Genomic DNA, 18106 nt, shown 5'->3' with positions numbered 1-18106 from the left:
TAGAAGAGGAATGACAAATTCCTGTTTTGACTCAAAGTCTGTTGAAGTAAATTGAAAAACAGTCCTTTCCCTCCAATAGTTTGCAGATCAGGCCTTTGCACCCTGAATGGACTGCGTATTCACTAGTGAATACATCTTCAAAGCAAGCACCATTAGGACCTAGTTCGGCTTCTGTTTCCTTCATTGGAAGGAAAAATTCACTGCTATTGAAGGAGGAATCAGTCTTTTCATTTACTGTTGAATTTCCTGAAAAAGCAAAAGGACCTGGCAACACCATCTTTTGAACAGCCATTTTCTGCAGGAGCACTTGAGAATGCTTGGCTTAAAGCAGATTGTACTTCAACATTTGTGTACTAAGAGTTTGGGATAAACTGGTTGAAATTCCCTTGATTTCAACAGGAGTCTTTCCATTCATTTTAAAGAACTTTGGCTCATGCCCTAATAATGCAAAATTAGGAGGTTTCTGCTCCATTTTCCCTAAGGATGTACACTTTATTTTTACAAAATGATTACCATTACATGGGAAAATAATGTATTACTTTAGTAGAACAAAGAGAAGTGCCACTGTGCTACTGAGGAGGTTGAGTATCCCTGGAAAAGCTATTTTTCATTATATTTGGTTAAATTGAAGAGAGAGATATGGCTTTAATTTCAAAGGGTTTATTAATTACTAGCAGCTCTTATAGCCGTGATACAGCACAGAGAAAAGACAGCTCATTTAAAAGTACATCGTTTACTTCAAGAGCTAAACCTTTAGAGGCTTGTCTCTGCTGCTCTGCTGCTTTTCTTTTAAGTACACCTATATTCATCTTTGGCTATCCTGACAGAAGGGATCTATGTTTGTGGAATTTTTCACATTGCTTCTGCATAAGCATAGAAGAATAAATCATGGTGCTTTAGTACTTGTATCATGTTACCATGATTTAGGTCTGAATATATCTATCTTATCGGCAGCCTGTCCAATTAAATGTGCCATCTGCAGGCTCCTGACCATTTATATCAGTAACAGGCTTTATTCTTTACCAAAAAAATTTTCAAATTTTTCTACTTAGTTGACTGCAAGTATGAGCCAAAGTAATACTGTGAATGTCATAGGGTGATTTTCTCAATAGAAACTCCAGGTGTGACAAGGTGGCTCAAACTAGATTATTTACATTCAAAGACCTGTACTATAAATTTTCCTTTTCTGCATAGTCAGTGCAAAGAGGCAGAAGCAATGCTCTGTGTGCACCCCAGCCTCTGGGCTATTCCTCCCTAGCAAGTGGGAGTTTGGCCATCTGTACCCTCATCTCCAGTGCTGCTGAGGAGAAGAGGCTGTCTGGCATAGTGCAATACTGTGTCCCTCTGTTTCCCTGCGTCTACAGACAGCTGCAAACCTGAGAGAGCAAAGATGCCTTTAAATTCTCTCAAGCCATCCGCTCCTGCCTAAAACCTGGCTGAGGGGAGGAATGCTATATCAAGACCAGCACTCCAGGGAAGTTATCTTTTGTTTAGACAACACTAAGTGAGATTGGTGTTATATTTATCAGTGTAATAAACGGTTTCTGAGGTACCCATTATTTAGTTTCCAAGATCTAGTACTGCTTTTATCCTTCTCTAAAGTGATCCATAAGATGGAATTTAACAAGAAAAGAGAAGCTATGGAGGCTTTGTAGGAGAAAGTCTATAAAAAAACTCCTATATAGTAAATAGAAAATCAATAAAGAAGGAAACTTTGAGGAGTAATTGCAGGCCACAGTGGGGAAGAAATAAACAGAAAAAGAAGTAGAGTTCCTTTAAAGAAGAAAGTGTGCATAGTAAAGCCTTACTTTTTTTTCCCCTAGAAAATAGTGCTGGCATTGTTAGAGTTTTAGCTAAGCCTACGTGGGCCAAATTCTGCTTCAGTTTGTAAGCAGTCATCCAGCTGTTAGGACAAATATAAACAATCTAAGATTGTGCATCGCATTTTTATTTTAAAATGTGATCTTTGACAGCCTCTCTGCAAGTTACTGGGTCACCAGTAAGGCTGGTCTGATTCATGGCAGATACTCCTTTTTTATGTGTTCATAGTGATCAGTAAGAGGACTTGAGAGTCCTTGAAGCAGATTGTTTGCTTCTTTCCAAAGGTGGAGGGACAAGACTTGTAATAACAGGAAAATTCTCATGTAGTTCAAATGAGGTACAGCAAAACCCCTATAGTACAGTACTTTTGTTCTGCATAGCATGTTTCTCCTCAGAGAGGTTGCAAGACAGGAATTACATGCCTGTGATGTAAGTAAACAGGCTTTTTGTTTATAGGTGGTGGCTATGCATGTCACCCCTATCTGTGTTCTGTGCTCAGTAGCCTCCTGCTCCCAGTGGGCTAATCCAGCTCCAACTGAAGGCTTTGAGCTCACGTATGGCTGGTCTGCTGAGCACAGAAAGATGCTTCCAGCTGGGATGCAGAAATTTTATCTGGGATTACATCCTCCAAACCCCTATCTTGGAGTCCGGTACAAGAGAACTTTCTCCTTTTATTAACATCCCTACAGTGGAAGGAACACACCTTTACTGATAGCACAGCCATATCTGTGGTCTGTAAAGCTGTCTTAATCCCAGAAATCTTAAATTGGAGATTAAGACCAAGAGAGCTGAAATTTGAAACCATTTCCCAACATTTTAGTGGATTTCCAGTTAGTTTTAGTTAGTAAATATTTGACATTTTTCCATTTTTAAAGCTTCTGTTGCTGAAATCCACAGCACGCGTTAATCCATCAGATAACCTGTGCGTCAAGCACAGCTGAGAACTTTTCACTGCAACCCAAGCATTCTAGTGGGGATGGGTGCTTGATCTATGCTAACAAGCTTGGGCTGAGCTTAACTATGAACAGAGGTTCCAGCTGAGGCTCTTTGCTCCTGCAGAGGAATCCCTCTAGCTCATTGCTAGGTAAGGCTCTCTGAGGTTGTTTCATGTTGTTCACAGATACAATTACTGTCCTTCAGTAATTACCCAGATTTAGGCACTTGGAGTGTGTGATTCAGAAAAATCCCCTGTGACATAGCAACAGATAACCTCATAACCGGTCTGAGCTTACTGGGACAAGACCAGTGCCTCAGAAACACTGAGTGTCCCACAAGTACTAGGATGTTGCTGATGGATGGAAGGAGTTTAACAAGGTTGACTTTTGCACTGGTACTAGGGTGAGTACTCAAGAATAGATCTTTAAAGTCCTTTCAATTATAGACCTGGTTACAGAAGCAAACTTCTACGCTCCTAGAAAATTTTCCTTCCCAGGGGGTTAATGTGTATGCATGAAGACTACGGAAAAGAACATATGGAGAGAAATAAATGGAAAGAGAGTCAAGAGTCAAGTCAAGAGAGAAAGGTCAAAAAGGTGAAAATAACAGTAAATAAAAGTACTGTGCTTACACACAAGAATGTAAGGCCAGCTCTGGGCTTGGCTTTGAACTGTGACTCCCTTCCACTCCAAACTGTGCTACTTTGAGCTTTACACTCCACACTAAGCTCTCTAATGAAGGTTAGGGGCGAATCAGCAAGCCTTGGGCTCTGTTGTGCAGTTTGAAAAGCTTGGGAGATGCTCCTGAACACCTCACACCTAATATCAGAACTTTCCCTTCAGGAGCAGATCAAGGAAGGTAACTGTAGTACAGCGAAGCGCTTGGCTGGACGTTGGTGCTGGCAACCTTTCTCCCATCTCACAGTCTCCCCTTGCTGACAGGCAGTGTCAGCAGGCTCATTAGGATGAAGGTCAGCCTGGTGTAATATACACAGGCAGGGCTGAGGCGGTCAATAGGAGAGAGGAAGGAATGAAGCCGAGTTGTTGAAAATCCTGTGAGATGTAGCACAACTGAAGCCAGATCAAATGATAAGGGTTGTATATCATGTGTAATGAACAGGATGAAAGAGTTTCTCCTTCTGACAACCTCTTGTAACTACCAGCTCTTATGCTAGAAACAAATTACTGCTAAAACACATAGCAAGGCAGAAACAAAGAGATGTGAACGCAGCAAGGGATAACGTCTTGCTCTAATAAGAGATGAGTTGGCTAGGAACAGAGCAGAGAATGTTGACCTAACCCTGTGCCACCCTATGTGGTAACTTGACTGTGAACATCTCCTGCTATCGAGTCATAAAGCCTGGGGAGAGAACTCGCTCGCTTAGGTGTCCACAGCCAGCTTTGTGTTCCTTTAGAGCAGGAAGGTGGAAGAATGAGAACTCCCTTGGGGTGAGACAAAGGAGGAGGGAAATCCTTGGGCCCGTCAGATGCAAGGTGGGAGGACAAATGTAAGTATGAAATAAGTGGAGAGAAAAATCACATACTGTTTAACCTGTTGCAATGCTGCAATGCAAGGAGTGGGTTTAGGTTTTTTTTATGTTGTCATGTCATATATTCAGGGCACCATTCCTGAGGTTTTTATCACAATGACTGCTTGGTCTGTCAAGATAGAGTCCATGAAACAGTTTGATTAAAAAAAAAATCTGCCTAAAATAAAAATTTTATATTTGTAATAAAAAATAAAAAGAATGTAGGTTTAGCAGCTGAATGTTAAGCACTTTTGAAAACGATTGTAAAGTCTTTAAAAAAATGTATTTTCTATTTTCTTGCAAAGATGCTAGTAGATGTTTGGACACGTTACATTGGACCTTTTTCCTTTAGCAAGTAACTAGAAGCAGTATTTGTTATGGTAATCGCATTTAATTGTAAATTCTGCATTCTCCTGTTGTACCACTAGGTGTGAGTGTTGGAGCTTTTTCTGTTGGTTTTGCAGTAATGTGCATAAAAGTTGCTGTCGTGTATCCTGTAGAATTCCCAGTCACCCAAGCAATTCCCAACTGAACCGTGATGACTATCCATTGTGCAAATGGGAAATCACCAAGTGACTGCCCACTCCATGACACAGCACCCATCTGCAGAGCAGAATACCCCGGCTGCATGCGAAACTCCAGCTCTTACACCCCTTTTGCCAGCTGTACATGCATGTACTGGGGAGCAGGGGTCCCTGGGGCACAGTTTTGTGTGACTTTTGCGGAGATGAGGAAACCAGAGTTGGAATTTGAAGGGCAAACGTCACTGGGAGACCTCAGAGGATTTCAGAAACTAGTTGAAGGAGACTGGTGTAGAGAAGGGAGCCTAATCTGCTTGCATGCAAAAGATGGGCAAGGTTTATCAGGGAAGAGGAAAGGTAGGGAGCGAAGGTCTGGGGACAAGAACTGGTGCACCAGCAGGTCAGAGCATGCCCACCAGGCAGCAAATACTCATCCTCACTCTGAGCTCACTTCACACGCACATTCGGTCATTGAGAGGAAAGATAGTGGAGGGTAATTTCACAGGACAAAGTTTGTCTCCCTGCTGTGTTTCTACTTCGTCTTCTATCTTGCTCCCATTGCAGGCATTTCTGGAGGAGTTTTTTATCCTCCTACCATCTCCTACTCCAACTTTATCCACCTGAGTTTTCTTCCATCGTTTTTCCTGTTTACAGTTGCATCTTATACAGCACTTAGGCAAGCAGGGATCCAAATTTTGTCCTGTGGCACGTAGGAACACTAATAAAGAAAAATTATAGTATAATTTGCCCAAAGATGGTACCCCTTTTGAATCCTCAAGAAAATTCTAGGAAAGAATGGCCTTCATATGTGTGCATAAGCTGTCAAAAATACTACTACAACTAAATACCAATAATTGCAAATTTATTGTATAATTTAAGAAAATCTTGCACAACTAAAAGATAAAAAGTAGGAATTAGCCTTCAAGTAGCAATATATTTAAATGAAATTCCTTTACACAAGAGAGAAACTGCCATTTATAACATGAAGGCAAATCGCTATTGTGAGGTTAAGAACAGCAAAAAATAAGCAGCGCATTTTACTTCATTTTCAAATGTCAGGTGTTAAATTGGAAAAACTTGCACGTGGCCAAATGAGCTGCAGTTTGGCCCCACACCTTTGTGCCAATCAGGCGTTCTGCCTGCCATGTGGAGAGGGGTGAATGAGCGGTGATGTTGTGCCCAGAAAGGGGATCCTTTCTCTCTACTTGTGCTTTCAAGCCTCTTTCTGATCCTGCAGGAGAGAAGGCTTTTGCACATCTTATTAAGGCTTTACATAGTAGAGGTATGATCTAGTCCCAGGTTCATTTCTTCTATGGAAATGTTCCAAATGATATCCAATATTTAACCATAATTGATACCTTTAGAAGCAAACATGTTTAGACTAACTGATGTTTTAGAATGGCTAATACCTTCATGTTCTAGCAGTGTATCACTTTTAACTCCATGTAGTTTAAAAATTAACATCAGATTTTTCTATTTCATTTGTCTTTCTTAACCCATAGGTAAAACTTTTAGTCACAGATCCGTCCTATTAAACTCTATGATGATGGTCATTTTCACAGGAGCTCATATAATCCCGAAGTCCCTCTTAAGCCTTGGAACTGAAAGGATCCCTACACCTTATATTGGCACATGTCACCATACAGCAATCTTTTGTAAATTTTCAATAAATTCACTAGAGTTCTAAGTAAATACTATCCTACCATGGAGATACAAAGTACAGGGATAGGAGGTGAATTCCAGCAACCCGAACATCAGGCTGAAATAATATGCCAAAATATGATACAATGTAGGTCAATACCTAATATATATTCCTGTTCATAACGAGAGCACTCACTAAACAACATTTTTAGCATCTCAATAGAAAATAAATTAATAGAGAAGACTTCTCTTTCAGGAAAGAATACAATGCAGGAGATGGATATTTTTAACTTGCCACTGTCCAAGTGGGAGGGGTTCCTAACAAGTAAAACTGCATGTTAATAACCCAAAACATGGTCGTGATCATTTGTGTATGTAATTATGGGATCAGAAATTCACAAATATATCTTTTGGCAGTACGGCAGACTTCATCCACCCACTTGCCTTGTGATGACTGAGAAAAAAAGACACAGTTTTCACGCTTCCCCCCATTTGGTTGAGCACGATCCCAATTGAAGTACTGTAGAGCCATGCCATTGACATCAACAAATTTCCCTTCATTTATCATGTCATTGACACCCAACCAAAACTCAGACACCCTAGGCATACTTTTCTTGCCATAATCTCGAAGAACGTTTGTTTCATCGTTATTCCTTGGGATAGCCAGTGTCCCTCCCTTGGCTATGCAGTCTTCATTGGCTTCATGAAAATGTTTGGTGCCTTCTGATATGAGGTAGCACTTCTTATGGGCCTTTGTCCCACGAAGACAGACTGTGAATAGACATTGGTTTGCATGTTTAGTAAAAGCTTGGGCTGTAGCTTTAAATGTTTCCTAAAATGATAAATTTCTAAATATATGTTGGGAATTAAGCAGACAAGTCCCTCAGCAAGTGAAAGGGTCTCCACAGTAGGGCCTGAAATTAGTGTAAGATCAGACTTCCCTGCTATTCCTCCTGTTCACGTAAGACTTTGTATGCAGCCAGCATGTTAGCGTGCTTTTGGCAAGTCTGAACAGACTGCTCACAGGCACTCTGCAAAACGCCTTGCACTACAAGGGATGGCCAAAAGCAGAGCATGCTCTTACAGCTGCTTCAGAGAAGAGGCACTTAAGAGGAAGGACAGGCATAGCTGTGATCTTAACACCATAAAGTGCTTTGGAGAATCTTTCCTGTGTTTATGCTGATAGACCTCAGGCATGATCTTGAGCCCTGGATTCCCTCCAGCAATATGATTCTCTCAAGAATTTTTTTATTTTGCTGTTTCAGAATGCTAAAATATAACCCAGGCCTGATGACAGTGTATTTTATGTCTTCTTTTTGCATATAGTCCTTCTTTCACACATTTTTACCTTACTTCATCAGTCTTAAAAGCGATGGAATGGATGAGGTATGGATGTTTGTATTGTTGGTAGATGTGAGTTGGTCATCAGGAAATCTGTATTTGGCTTTATAGTAAAGATATTTAAGTGCCAAAGAAAAGGAAAGTTTTATGCATCAACTAAGCTTAGTTCCTGGCAAACAAAGGCAGGACAGAAAAGTGCTATTTTAAATGTGTCCTGCTCACCAGAAAAATATTGATTTGAAATTCATAATGCAAATTTCTCTCTGGATGATCGATAAAAATATATTTCCACTTGCAGAAGAGTACGCATTGGCCTCTTTAGTTCTTAATTTCTGGTCTTTCCAGCAAAGTCTATCCCTTCAAAAACTGAATTCAAATGAGGTAAAGTGACTTAAATCTATAAACACTTTTTAAAAGTGCACGCTTATTACTGTGCTTGCATGACAATCTTAACCAAATAATCTGAACACATGCATTTATAAATCTGTTTGCTTTTAGTTCTACTGGAACGTATCAGGGAAGTCTTGATGTAAAGTCCAAATGTACCAGAATATTAATTTGGCACATGCTCTGTGACTGGAATTGCCTTGGAGAACTGCTGTCAGAGTTCCTCCAGCCCAGGGTCTGTGTAGGCAGGCTTGCAGCAGTGAATCCTTAAACTTTGCTTTCCAACTCTCCTAATGCAGATACGTGAAAAACTGATTCTCCCAAGAAAATTACTTACGAGAAGAGACCCCCCCTTGAAGGAGTGTTCCTCCTGAGCTGAGGAAGGTAGCAAAGGTCTTGAATAAACTCCTGTAACACTTATTTTTAGCATCCTGCATGTGCCTACTTCCAGATTATTTCATTTATTTCTTAAACTCATCTTGTACTTATATTAGAAATGTTGTGAAACAATATGAACATCTTCTGTCCTGATGTTTTCTGTAATCTGTTTCTAATTCCTGTCATCTGTTCTGGTAAAAACATAACTATGTATCTGATCAACAGGATATGTAAATCCACTTTGGCCCATATCCTATATGTCTCAGTTTTTTAGTATTTCCAGTTGTAGTATTAATTGCATTCCGTAGCTGCATTTTCAGGATCATAATTTTATATTAGGTCTTATCCTTCAGATTTTATACTTTCCAACTGCTTATGGCCAACGAAACATAATGAACATATTTGCTAAATGTTGAATTCTTTAACAAATTTATATTCACGGGAAAGATCTGAGAGACCTTATCTACTTCAACAATGCTGCAGTAATGATGGAGACTGGGTCTCCTTAGGGAGAAAGTATGTGCTGCTAAATGGCATGTGGCAACATTTCTCAGTAAGTAGAAAGGAGACCTGGGAAATTCAAGCAAAAGAAGAAATCAGATTGTAAGGTGTGTCTTGGAAATGTCCATAAGCTAAAAAAGCAACTCCTTTTTCAAGTATCATAAAGCCATTAACAAATGCAGTCAGAGCTAGAGGGGTGATAGATTTCTTTTTGCCAAATTTGGAATCCAGTTGAAGAGTGTGGGTTCTGAATTTAGAATATAGCTCAAAATAAGATTTGAGGATAGAAAATCTCCTGGCTCTGGTTTCATTTCTAAGCCACTGCATGCTTACTCTCAAGCTCCTTCTGGAAGCAATACAAGAATTACTTTTAAACAAGAGTTTCTTGTCTAGCACAGGCTCCCTCTTTTAAGAAACTTCTGAAGTCTTCTTATAAGAAATCTAAAATAAAAATATTTTGTAAAGCTCAAAAAGCTCTATGTAACCCAAGACATAAACCAGGACAACCCAGATATTACCATCTCTAACGAAAATATGTTCTGTTTCATGTGAATGATGTCATTTCCTCAGTAGTGTCCTCTTGTACATGTTTAAATGCCAAGTTTTGTGTCAACAGCTGTGAAAAAGCACAACTGTCTAATAGGTGCCTGTGTATTTACCCTTCTTATTTCGTTTGGAAATTTCCATCTGGCTGTTTAAATACTTAAAGGACTTTACACATTGATACAGGATATTTCTGAACTCACAGTGGGTATTACTTTGAAGTTTTATGGCAACATTCAGATTTCAATGTTTCAAATTGCACACTTTAAAAAGGTTCAGTCCTTTGAGCTTCTTTTGGGGGGCATTCTCAGCCTTTTCCATGAATATTTTTGCCTTGGTAATTAGCCCATGTTCATATCAAAGCTGGGGACCTAACACATTGACCATCTAAACTCTCAAACCCAGCAACCGTTATTGTTGCCTTTGTCTGATTATACCTAAAATCACAGCTTGGGGTTGTGCGCAGCAAAGACAAAAGCAGTTCTTGCTCCGGATTAATTCTTGCTCTTAGTGAAGAATCATCACTTGTGCGCCATTAGTTCAGACTTCAGATTTTTTTTGAATGCTTCCTTCAACATTTGTCTCACCATTACAGCTATAGAATACCATGCGTTTAAGGAGTTGTATTTCTCAGTCACAAATCCCCATTAAAGAGAAGGACTGGATGAGAAGGAGAGAGGAAAGGCCATGATAACTTTTCGAAGCCATTGACCAGTGTAAGCTGCTTTACCTGTCTGAAGTGCTTGCATTTCTTTCAGAGCATTTACTTCTCGCCACAATTTGTCAATCTGGGTCTTTAGGTCATCTTTTTCTTAAATAAAAGAAATACAGAGAAATTAACAGATACGCATACACAAAAAAAATCTAAAAATTTATATGTTAAAAGCTGTTCCAAAATAGCATGGGTTTCTGCATTGCCGAGAGATGTTTTAATTTCTTTTAAAGATTTTTCCTTAATGATTCCTGTAGGGCTCCTATAAAGAAACCAGGAGGAACCCACCTTTACCTCTCGGCCTCATAGTTTAAATTTAATTTTCAGTTGGACTGTATCCTAGTAACTGTTTGAAAACCATGGATTGCTGCAGCTAATCGTTATTTAGTGTGTCGCTGTCTAATTTACAGCAAAATTTGCCTATTTACTTTTGAACCTGCACACCATGGTGTATAAATATGATATATAAATAATAGCAGGACACAAGTTGTGTTTATTCAAAGAAATGTTATTTCTGTGAGCATGAAAGTTTCACGCAACAATTGTTTTAACACAATGAGGAAGAACTAATATAATCCAACTTCACAGTCTGAATGTGCGCAAACAAGCTTGCTGAACTGCAGTTTCTTCTCCCCAGGAGGAGCCTTCCTCTCTCCGTCAGTCCAGAGAGGGCCTGGTAACTTGAGTCACACGAATTCAGTCTGGATCACCATTTTGTAGCTCTTACAAAAGCACCAAGAAGATGGTGGGACAAGAAAATAAGCTAATTTGCACATAACTCCATTTTTATGTCCTCTTTTCCATTCTTCTTTCTTAATCATTATAATATTCTACCACCATCAAACAACTAGCAGGCGTGTTTCCATTGCACAAGATGACGATTTGATTGCAGCAGTAACCAGACCTTACAGAAGCCACAGTAATGAACATGAGGAATAAATAAGGTCTTTCACATGTAGTAGAACTAACAAAACCACAGTTCCTGCAGATCTCTGTTACATCACCTAATCCTCCAGCTGCACCCCAGAAAGCTCATCTCTTCTCCATATTCCCTACTGCCAGTGGGGATAACCCCAGCTGTCCTTCATGACTCCCTGGTTCCCCAAGGCAGGACTCCCAGTTTCCCAATCCATGCTCCTCCCTGTAATTCCCAGTTCGCAGTAGGCCCTCCATATCCCCTGTCTGCTTCAAAAGAGTCAAAAAGCAGAACAAGCTGAGCTCCTGGTACAGTCTTTTCATAGTGAGACACTAATGCAGATCTCTTCTTCCTTTTATTTTTTTTTTCTTCTTTTCCCACCTTCATTCACAAAATTTCATAAAATATCGGTAACTTATCCTCAGGAGCTCCATTCTTCTGCCAAATTGTTTCAAGTTCAAAAGTAGTGGAAGGTTGACAGACAAATGTGCTGGCAAAACAAATGTATAAGCAGCCTGTCCTTAGGACATTAAGCTAAAAACTATAGAGTTTCTAAAGGAGAGGGAAGTCTATATAACTGTATAGTGCCAGAGCAGTGTAATCATTCTGTACAATGGTTTTATCAAAGCTGTGGTTTTTTAATTGACTAGGAGTTTAAATATTTGCCATTAGTGTAACCTCCATCATACCCTCTTTTATTAGAAATAAATATTTACATTAAATACACAGACATTTCCAAACAACATTCAGCGTTTTTTTATTTGCTCTGTAAGCTTTGCTCTGGGAATTTATGCTTTATCTTTTTTTGCTAATTATTTTTCATTAGTTTGACTTGCCATTTCATAGTACTTGTCACACAGGTGAAGTAATATTCCACAAATATTAGACATTCTGTTAAAATTAGGAAAGGGTACAAAAATCTGAACAATAACCCCTGGAGACTGAATATTTTATTCTGCTCTTTTCCACCATATGTGCATGAATTTCCATTCTTCTTATCTTAGTCAATATAACTACATAACTAAGAATGGTCAGCCAGAGTCCTCTCCCAGCTGTACCTCCGAGTCCTAAATGACGTTGACAGAGATGAATAGGCATAACAGGGCAATATACTTACAATTGTTATACAACTCTATTTCCATAACTCATTCTGCCACCTTATTTTTAGCTTTGCTAACTCACATAAAAATATTTTAGACAAATATAATATAGATTCAACTCTCCTTTGTTAATAAGCATTTGTATAATGTTAGTTTCTGGTTTACGCAATGTTATTTAAGTACATAATAAACTTGCATAGTCTATAAGCTTCTATCCCTCCTCCCAGTTAAAACCCAGTACCTTTCACTCGACGTTTGCTGTGCTTCCTGGCTTTGAATTTGGAAGCCTGGGTGATGGTCTGGTCCAACAGTAGTATGCTTATGAGTAGAAAAATCGTAAGTCCAGTTTGTGCCATGTCTCTTCTAAAGAACTTAACAAGAAGCTTCAAGATATTCTCTTCTTCAGCAGTTCTGAGAGCAAGTCACATAGAGACATCTCAGTAGGGACTGACTGAGGTCAGTTTTATAAAAATGTAGTGATAGAGTTGGCTGTACTCCTTGCTTACGAAATGTGTTTAATACTTAAGCTGGCTGTAGCATAAGGCACCCCCTTGTTCTCACATCTCATCTGAAATTCCTATTTCCATTTTGAGTTCAGCTGGGACAGGTTGTTTTTACAGAGGCTATACCAGCGCTGAACAGTGCACTGATTACCACTAATGAGCAGCGTATCTCCTGTTTTAAATTCGAAGCCAAAATGTACAGAAAAGCAGATGGATGCTCAAAAACACTTTATGCAATGCCAGCCTCAAGGAGGGGTAGCCAAAAGATTTCTACAAATATAACAGGCTTACCAAGCACAGCTCTGACCCAAGCTGGCTAAGTCATGACAATGGTTATGATCTTACATTGAAACAAAAAAAGAATTTCTCACTCCTGAGTAAATGCAGACATTGCAGCTACACACACACACGTAATATATATACTAAGATCATATAATGTGAGGAGTGCATTTATTAATTTATGAAGAGTTAATAAATCCCTAATAGATATGACTGCATTTCTGATTAAGAGCAGTATGTGCTATCAGCAGGATCTAGTCAGGGGAACGAAAGATAGTGATACTCTTCCAAAGGCTCACAAGTCCTGACTATACGATCAGAGGAAGAGGTGGTGCTCTCAGTAAAGCACAAGATGCTCGAAGCAGGACAGTATCCCTCTGAACTCTGGAGAGCTCTCTGCATTTGGATCTCTTTCATTCATTCGCCTTTGGGCTCTGTTGAGTTTTGTGGGGCTGCCTTTTAATTGGGATTGCTATAAGTAGCAGAACCTCTCACTGATTTTGGTGGACGAATGAAATTGTCACCATAATGTGCCCATCCATCACACTCTTCCCTTCACCCCCCAGTAAGAGAGGGTTTGTTTAAAATGTTGACACTGAAGTCATCATTGTGTGATGGGACACAGTTCACGCCCCTCAGAGCTGCTGTTCCAGACATTTCTTTGCCATCTCTGCCTTGGTTACATTCTGCTCACATTGCCAGATTTTTTTCAGAACTGTAACAGCAAGAGACTTCTTACTTTATTAAATGAAAGCTAAGATTTAGGTACGTGCTGTTATACTATATGAATGCATACTGACTTCTTCCAACCCCCACATACAGCCTAAAAGCACTTCAGTGCTTATAATGTGAAACCCACCTAGACCATCTGTTTTGGATACCTTTAAACAACTAGCTGTATTCTACTAATCTATACCTAGTAATGATTAGTTAATAAACTTTTCATAAATGCATTCTGATATGATAAAACTTAGTTTCAGTGGTCCTGCGTCAAAACATTGAAGTATGTTACATTGTGCAGGGGAACCTCTGGGTCAACAATGCGAAGTCCTCAGTGGTATTTTGGAGCATAGCACACCAGAGATGGTTATTACAGGGTCGCACACACCCAGGACTGCCCAACAAATCACTCACACAGCTGCACATTTCAGTACACAGTTAAATGTGGAAAAGGCTGTCATTCCAACTAGCACACCAGAAACTGAAATGCGAGCTGTCAGAGAGGAAAACTAGGAGCTATGCAAGGGTCTCGTTCCAGATTTAATCTGTCATTTAGAACTAACCCTAAGTTCGGGGTTGATCCATGTTTTATGCCAGTAATATTGGGGCATCAATATAAGTTAATTAAGGGCAGACAGCTAAATCAATAACTGCCTCCAGTTAGTTTTTCACTTGGTCCCTTCTCAGAAGTTGTGGAATTGCACATGAAGCTGATCCTGACCCACTGCAGCTTGTAGCCTGACATATTAAACTAGTGCTAATTTTGGGTTACCTCAGTAAGGGAGCCTTAAGGGAGCTCTGGAGCTGTTTCACGTGGAGCTTAGCTGTCCCACAGGCTCTGAGAGAGGCAGGACCAGCAGCTGGGGTCAGTAAGCATTTTAGTGTGCGTGTTTAAGGACTCAGTACCAGAATGTATTTGTTCCTGCTCCTAGGAACTTGAGTTTTCTAACACAGGCTTTCTTTTCTTTCTGTGAAATGAGTCTGACAGAAAAAGATTTGTACTCTACTGAGGCAAGCACACAACTCGCTAGAAATGTAGGTATAAAGAAAACACAGATTTGGTATTCTGAGAGTTCTTGGCCAAGAGCCTGAGTAAAAACCTCTCCTTTTTTGAGGATGCCATGTTATGTCCTTTAAAGAACAGACTGAAACTCTATTTTGAAAGCTTCATCCCCCTCATTCAGTAGTCTCTTTGAGCATTTTACCAGTTTGCAAGGAGCTTAGCTGGACTTTGCTCCTGAAACGTGAATCACAAGGCTATCCTTGCAGCTGCTGAGACACCACAAGGGTATAGGGGCTTGTTTGTCTAGAATTTTTCTAGAGTACCTGAGAAACAGGTTTCACGCTTATGACTAATCTATAGCAACTGAGGAAGCAAGTTTAACTTCTTGTATACAGTGTGTGGGCAGCAGAGTCAGAGAAAAGTCAAAATATGTTGCGGAGAACACGGTAAGTCCCAGTGCTGCTGTGAGGAAGCAGGAAATGGAAGCACATAGGAGGCTTACAGCCTCACTGAATTGAGTACTGGGTCTGTGTATGGTCTTGAAACCAGCATTACAGTGTCATTTAGAGTTGTATTTTTTCTTTTACTAGCATAGTTATCATAATATAATTCAGCCCTATACACCTATATATAGGTGAAATTTTTCCTTAGGCAAATGATTCCTCTTTCCATATCAGAATGTGCTATACAAGTATAAATAGCTTCATACCTTTATAGTGCATCCAGACTACGATGGGGTTGCACTTTTTTATTTACATCAGTATAGTAGAACTTCTGCATACAGACAAAATTGTAGTTTCTCTTGAAGTGCTTAGTTCACTTCAAAGCCCTCTTGAAGTGCTTTGTTTGATAAGAAAAGTCTTGAAAAAGCCATACCTGCTGTACTGCGCAGGCACCTGGTTTCATGGCTCCTGTCTCCCCACCTCATTCTGTTTGCTTTCAGACAACCGAACTATTCAGGGCATAAGCATCCTTTGGTAAAAGGTTTATTTCGGTTTCTCCACAGAGGCTCTTCAAGGTGAAAAGTCTGTTCCCCTTGGAGACAGTTCTACCTTTATATGCTCCTGTAGACTGGCTCAGAAAACCTCTTCATACAGTTGTTTTTTCCTCTCCATTCTCAGCCACCACTGGGTTTGTGGAAAGAACATGCAATTGGGCACAGAGTAGGAGAAGTCGGTGTGAGATGAGGACTGGATGCTGGGCTGAGATCCTGAAATAGGTCTGGCTGCAGAACCCATTTCCTGCTGTGTGGAGTGAGATCCTATGTAGGGAGATCAAGTCCTTTACTTATGTCCTGAGGTAGTAGAGCTACAAATAAAACACTACTTGTAAAAAATATCTTTAAAGAAAATTAATGCTTCAGTCTGTTGAAAAGTGAACTGCTCACATGTTGCTAGTAGACTGGCTATGTTCTACTGAGATCTACAGTCCCCTCCATGCTTCAGAGCTAATTGTATTATGTTTGACCAAATGGGAAACTGATGGGCTGTATCTGCTACTGAAATCACAGCAAACTTCTTTTTTTTTTGCAGCATTTCAGTTGTGGAAAATTCAGCTCAGCATAAGATCTGGGAAAAAAGCTTGGGTATGGGTAACTATTTGCCCCTTCTACTCAGGGTATAAAGAGAAAATGAAAACTGATCATAGCTGTTGCCAGGCTAAAGAATTTCAAGTGGGGCAATCCAAAGAGCCAGTATAGCCAACAAAAGTAGATAACACAAAGGTTAGTAAAAGGTTTATCATGCATAAGTTTTTATGACTGTCTTGGGTGGTAAATGGGATCCACTGGTTGATTTTCATTTACTTCAATTAAATGTAACAAATTTTGCAAATTCTGCTAGTCACAGATTATGTCGTGCTTGGAAAATTACTGTCTGCTTGGTTTCTTTGGCCTTGAAAAGTCTTGCAAAGCCTTTCTTAAGGATTTAGTCTCAGTCCAACCAGGTATGAGGCAGGATTATGGCTGACATCCAAACACCAGAGTTATTTAGGGGAAATTTGTACAAACAAACTGTGTGTTTAGAAAAGGGAAGGGCTGACTTTATGGTATGTGAGGTTCTGTGAAACTTACTAATGCTATTTCGAGTTTTTGCAATCGCTTAACATTTTTTTCCTGTTATGCTAATTTGCTCTTTTGAAAGGAAATTTTCTGGCTACAAATGATCTGCTGTCTGTTAGAATTCAAGGAGGTTCTGGGTTTATTGCAAAACCAGACTGCCTACCAGTGACCTGCACTGAAGGTCGCTGAGTGTTGAAATGAGGGTATTCATGTCTTCCTTAGATATGTGATGCTGCTGTCCCAAATGCAGGCCTCAGCTTGTCCCTGTAGCACTGATAATGGGATTGATTAATAAGTAGGCTTCTTGATGTGCTATTTTTCAGTTCCAAACCTAGCTGTTATTACCTACAGGTCTGGTGCTTTTCACTTCTCATACTGTAAATACAAGCTTCAAAAAATGAAGACATTTGAGATATAAATGTGTACTGAAAAGATGAATCAGGGCAGTACTTTGAGCTTCCAAAATAAGTGCTTTTTGTGTCTCATATTTGGGGTCTTTGTCACAACAGCATCTCGCAGCTGGGTCTTAGCAAGCAGAGAGGAAGGTGAACAATTTGCAAGAGGCAGCAGAAAGACTTGTCTTAACATCTATCACACATATTTAAGGCAAATATCATTATCTTGTCTATGTGACCAAACTACCTCACCTGTACTCCTTTCATTCTTTTGTAGTGGCAGTGAATATAGATCATAGGTTGTAAAGCTGAGACAATACTGCTTATCAAAGTCAGAAGAGATTCAGAATTCAGAAGAGATTCACCAAATCTACACGAAGCAATGTTAGCAAAGCCATTGCACTCTATTTTTTGGTTACCTATCCAATGCCGCTCTGCACTGATAACGTTGCCTTCTTACAGGGTCCAGGTATCTCAAAGGAATGGCACAGTTGCCAAACCATTTTTTACTTCTTCAGGCCTTTAGCTGAAAAAATAAGTAGGTGTTGAGTGTTTTCCTGACTGTCATTGTCTATTTCTTTAGGCAGGAAGGGCCCCAAAGTGTCGTGGTTTGGCCTCAGCCAGCAACAGAGAACCACGCAGCCACTCGCTCGACTCCCACAGCCGTGGGAAAAATCAGCAGAAAAGGGCAAAACTCGTGGGTTGAAATATTATAATTTAACAGAACAGACAAAGGGAAAAAGAAAGAAAGAAAAACAATAACACCGGTAAAGGAATACAAGAACACGATTACAGTACCGCCGCAAAGCGCACCGACCGGAC

General features: G+C 39.8%; 1 protein-coding gene across 1 annotated transcript; it reads right to left on the bottom strand.

Moving 5' to 3' along the window:
- Nucleotides 1-6826: 6826 nt before the first annotated feature.
- CLEC3A (C-type lectin domain family 3 member A) lies at nt 6827-12681 on the bottom strand (the record flags this gene model as incomplete). Its single annotated transcript, XM_082489272.1, has 3 exons — nt 6827-7218; nt 10328-10408; nt 12567-12681. 3 exons carry the CDS (start codon nt 12679-12681, stop codon nt 6827-6829), a joined length of 588 nt encoding a protein of 195 aa, XP_082345398.1.
- Nucleotides 12682-18106: the final 5425 nt, after the last annotated feature.

Source organism: Vanellus vanellus (assembly GCF_965231255.1).
Source record: "Vanellus vanellus genome assembly, chromosome: 12".
NCBI lineage: Eukaryota > Metazoa > Chordata > Aves > Charadriiformes > Charadriidae > Vanellus > Vanellus vanellus.
This window is presented reverse-complemented; position numbering and strand designations above follow the sequence as displayed.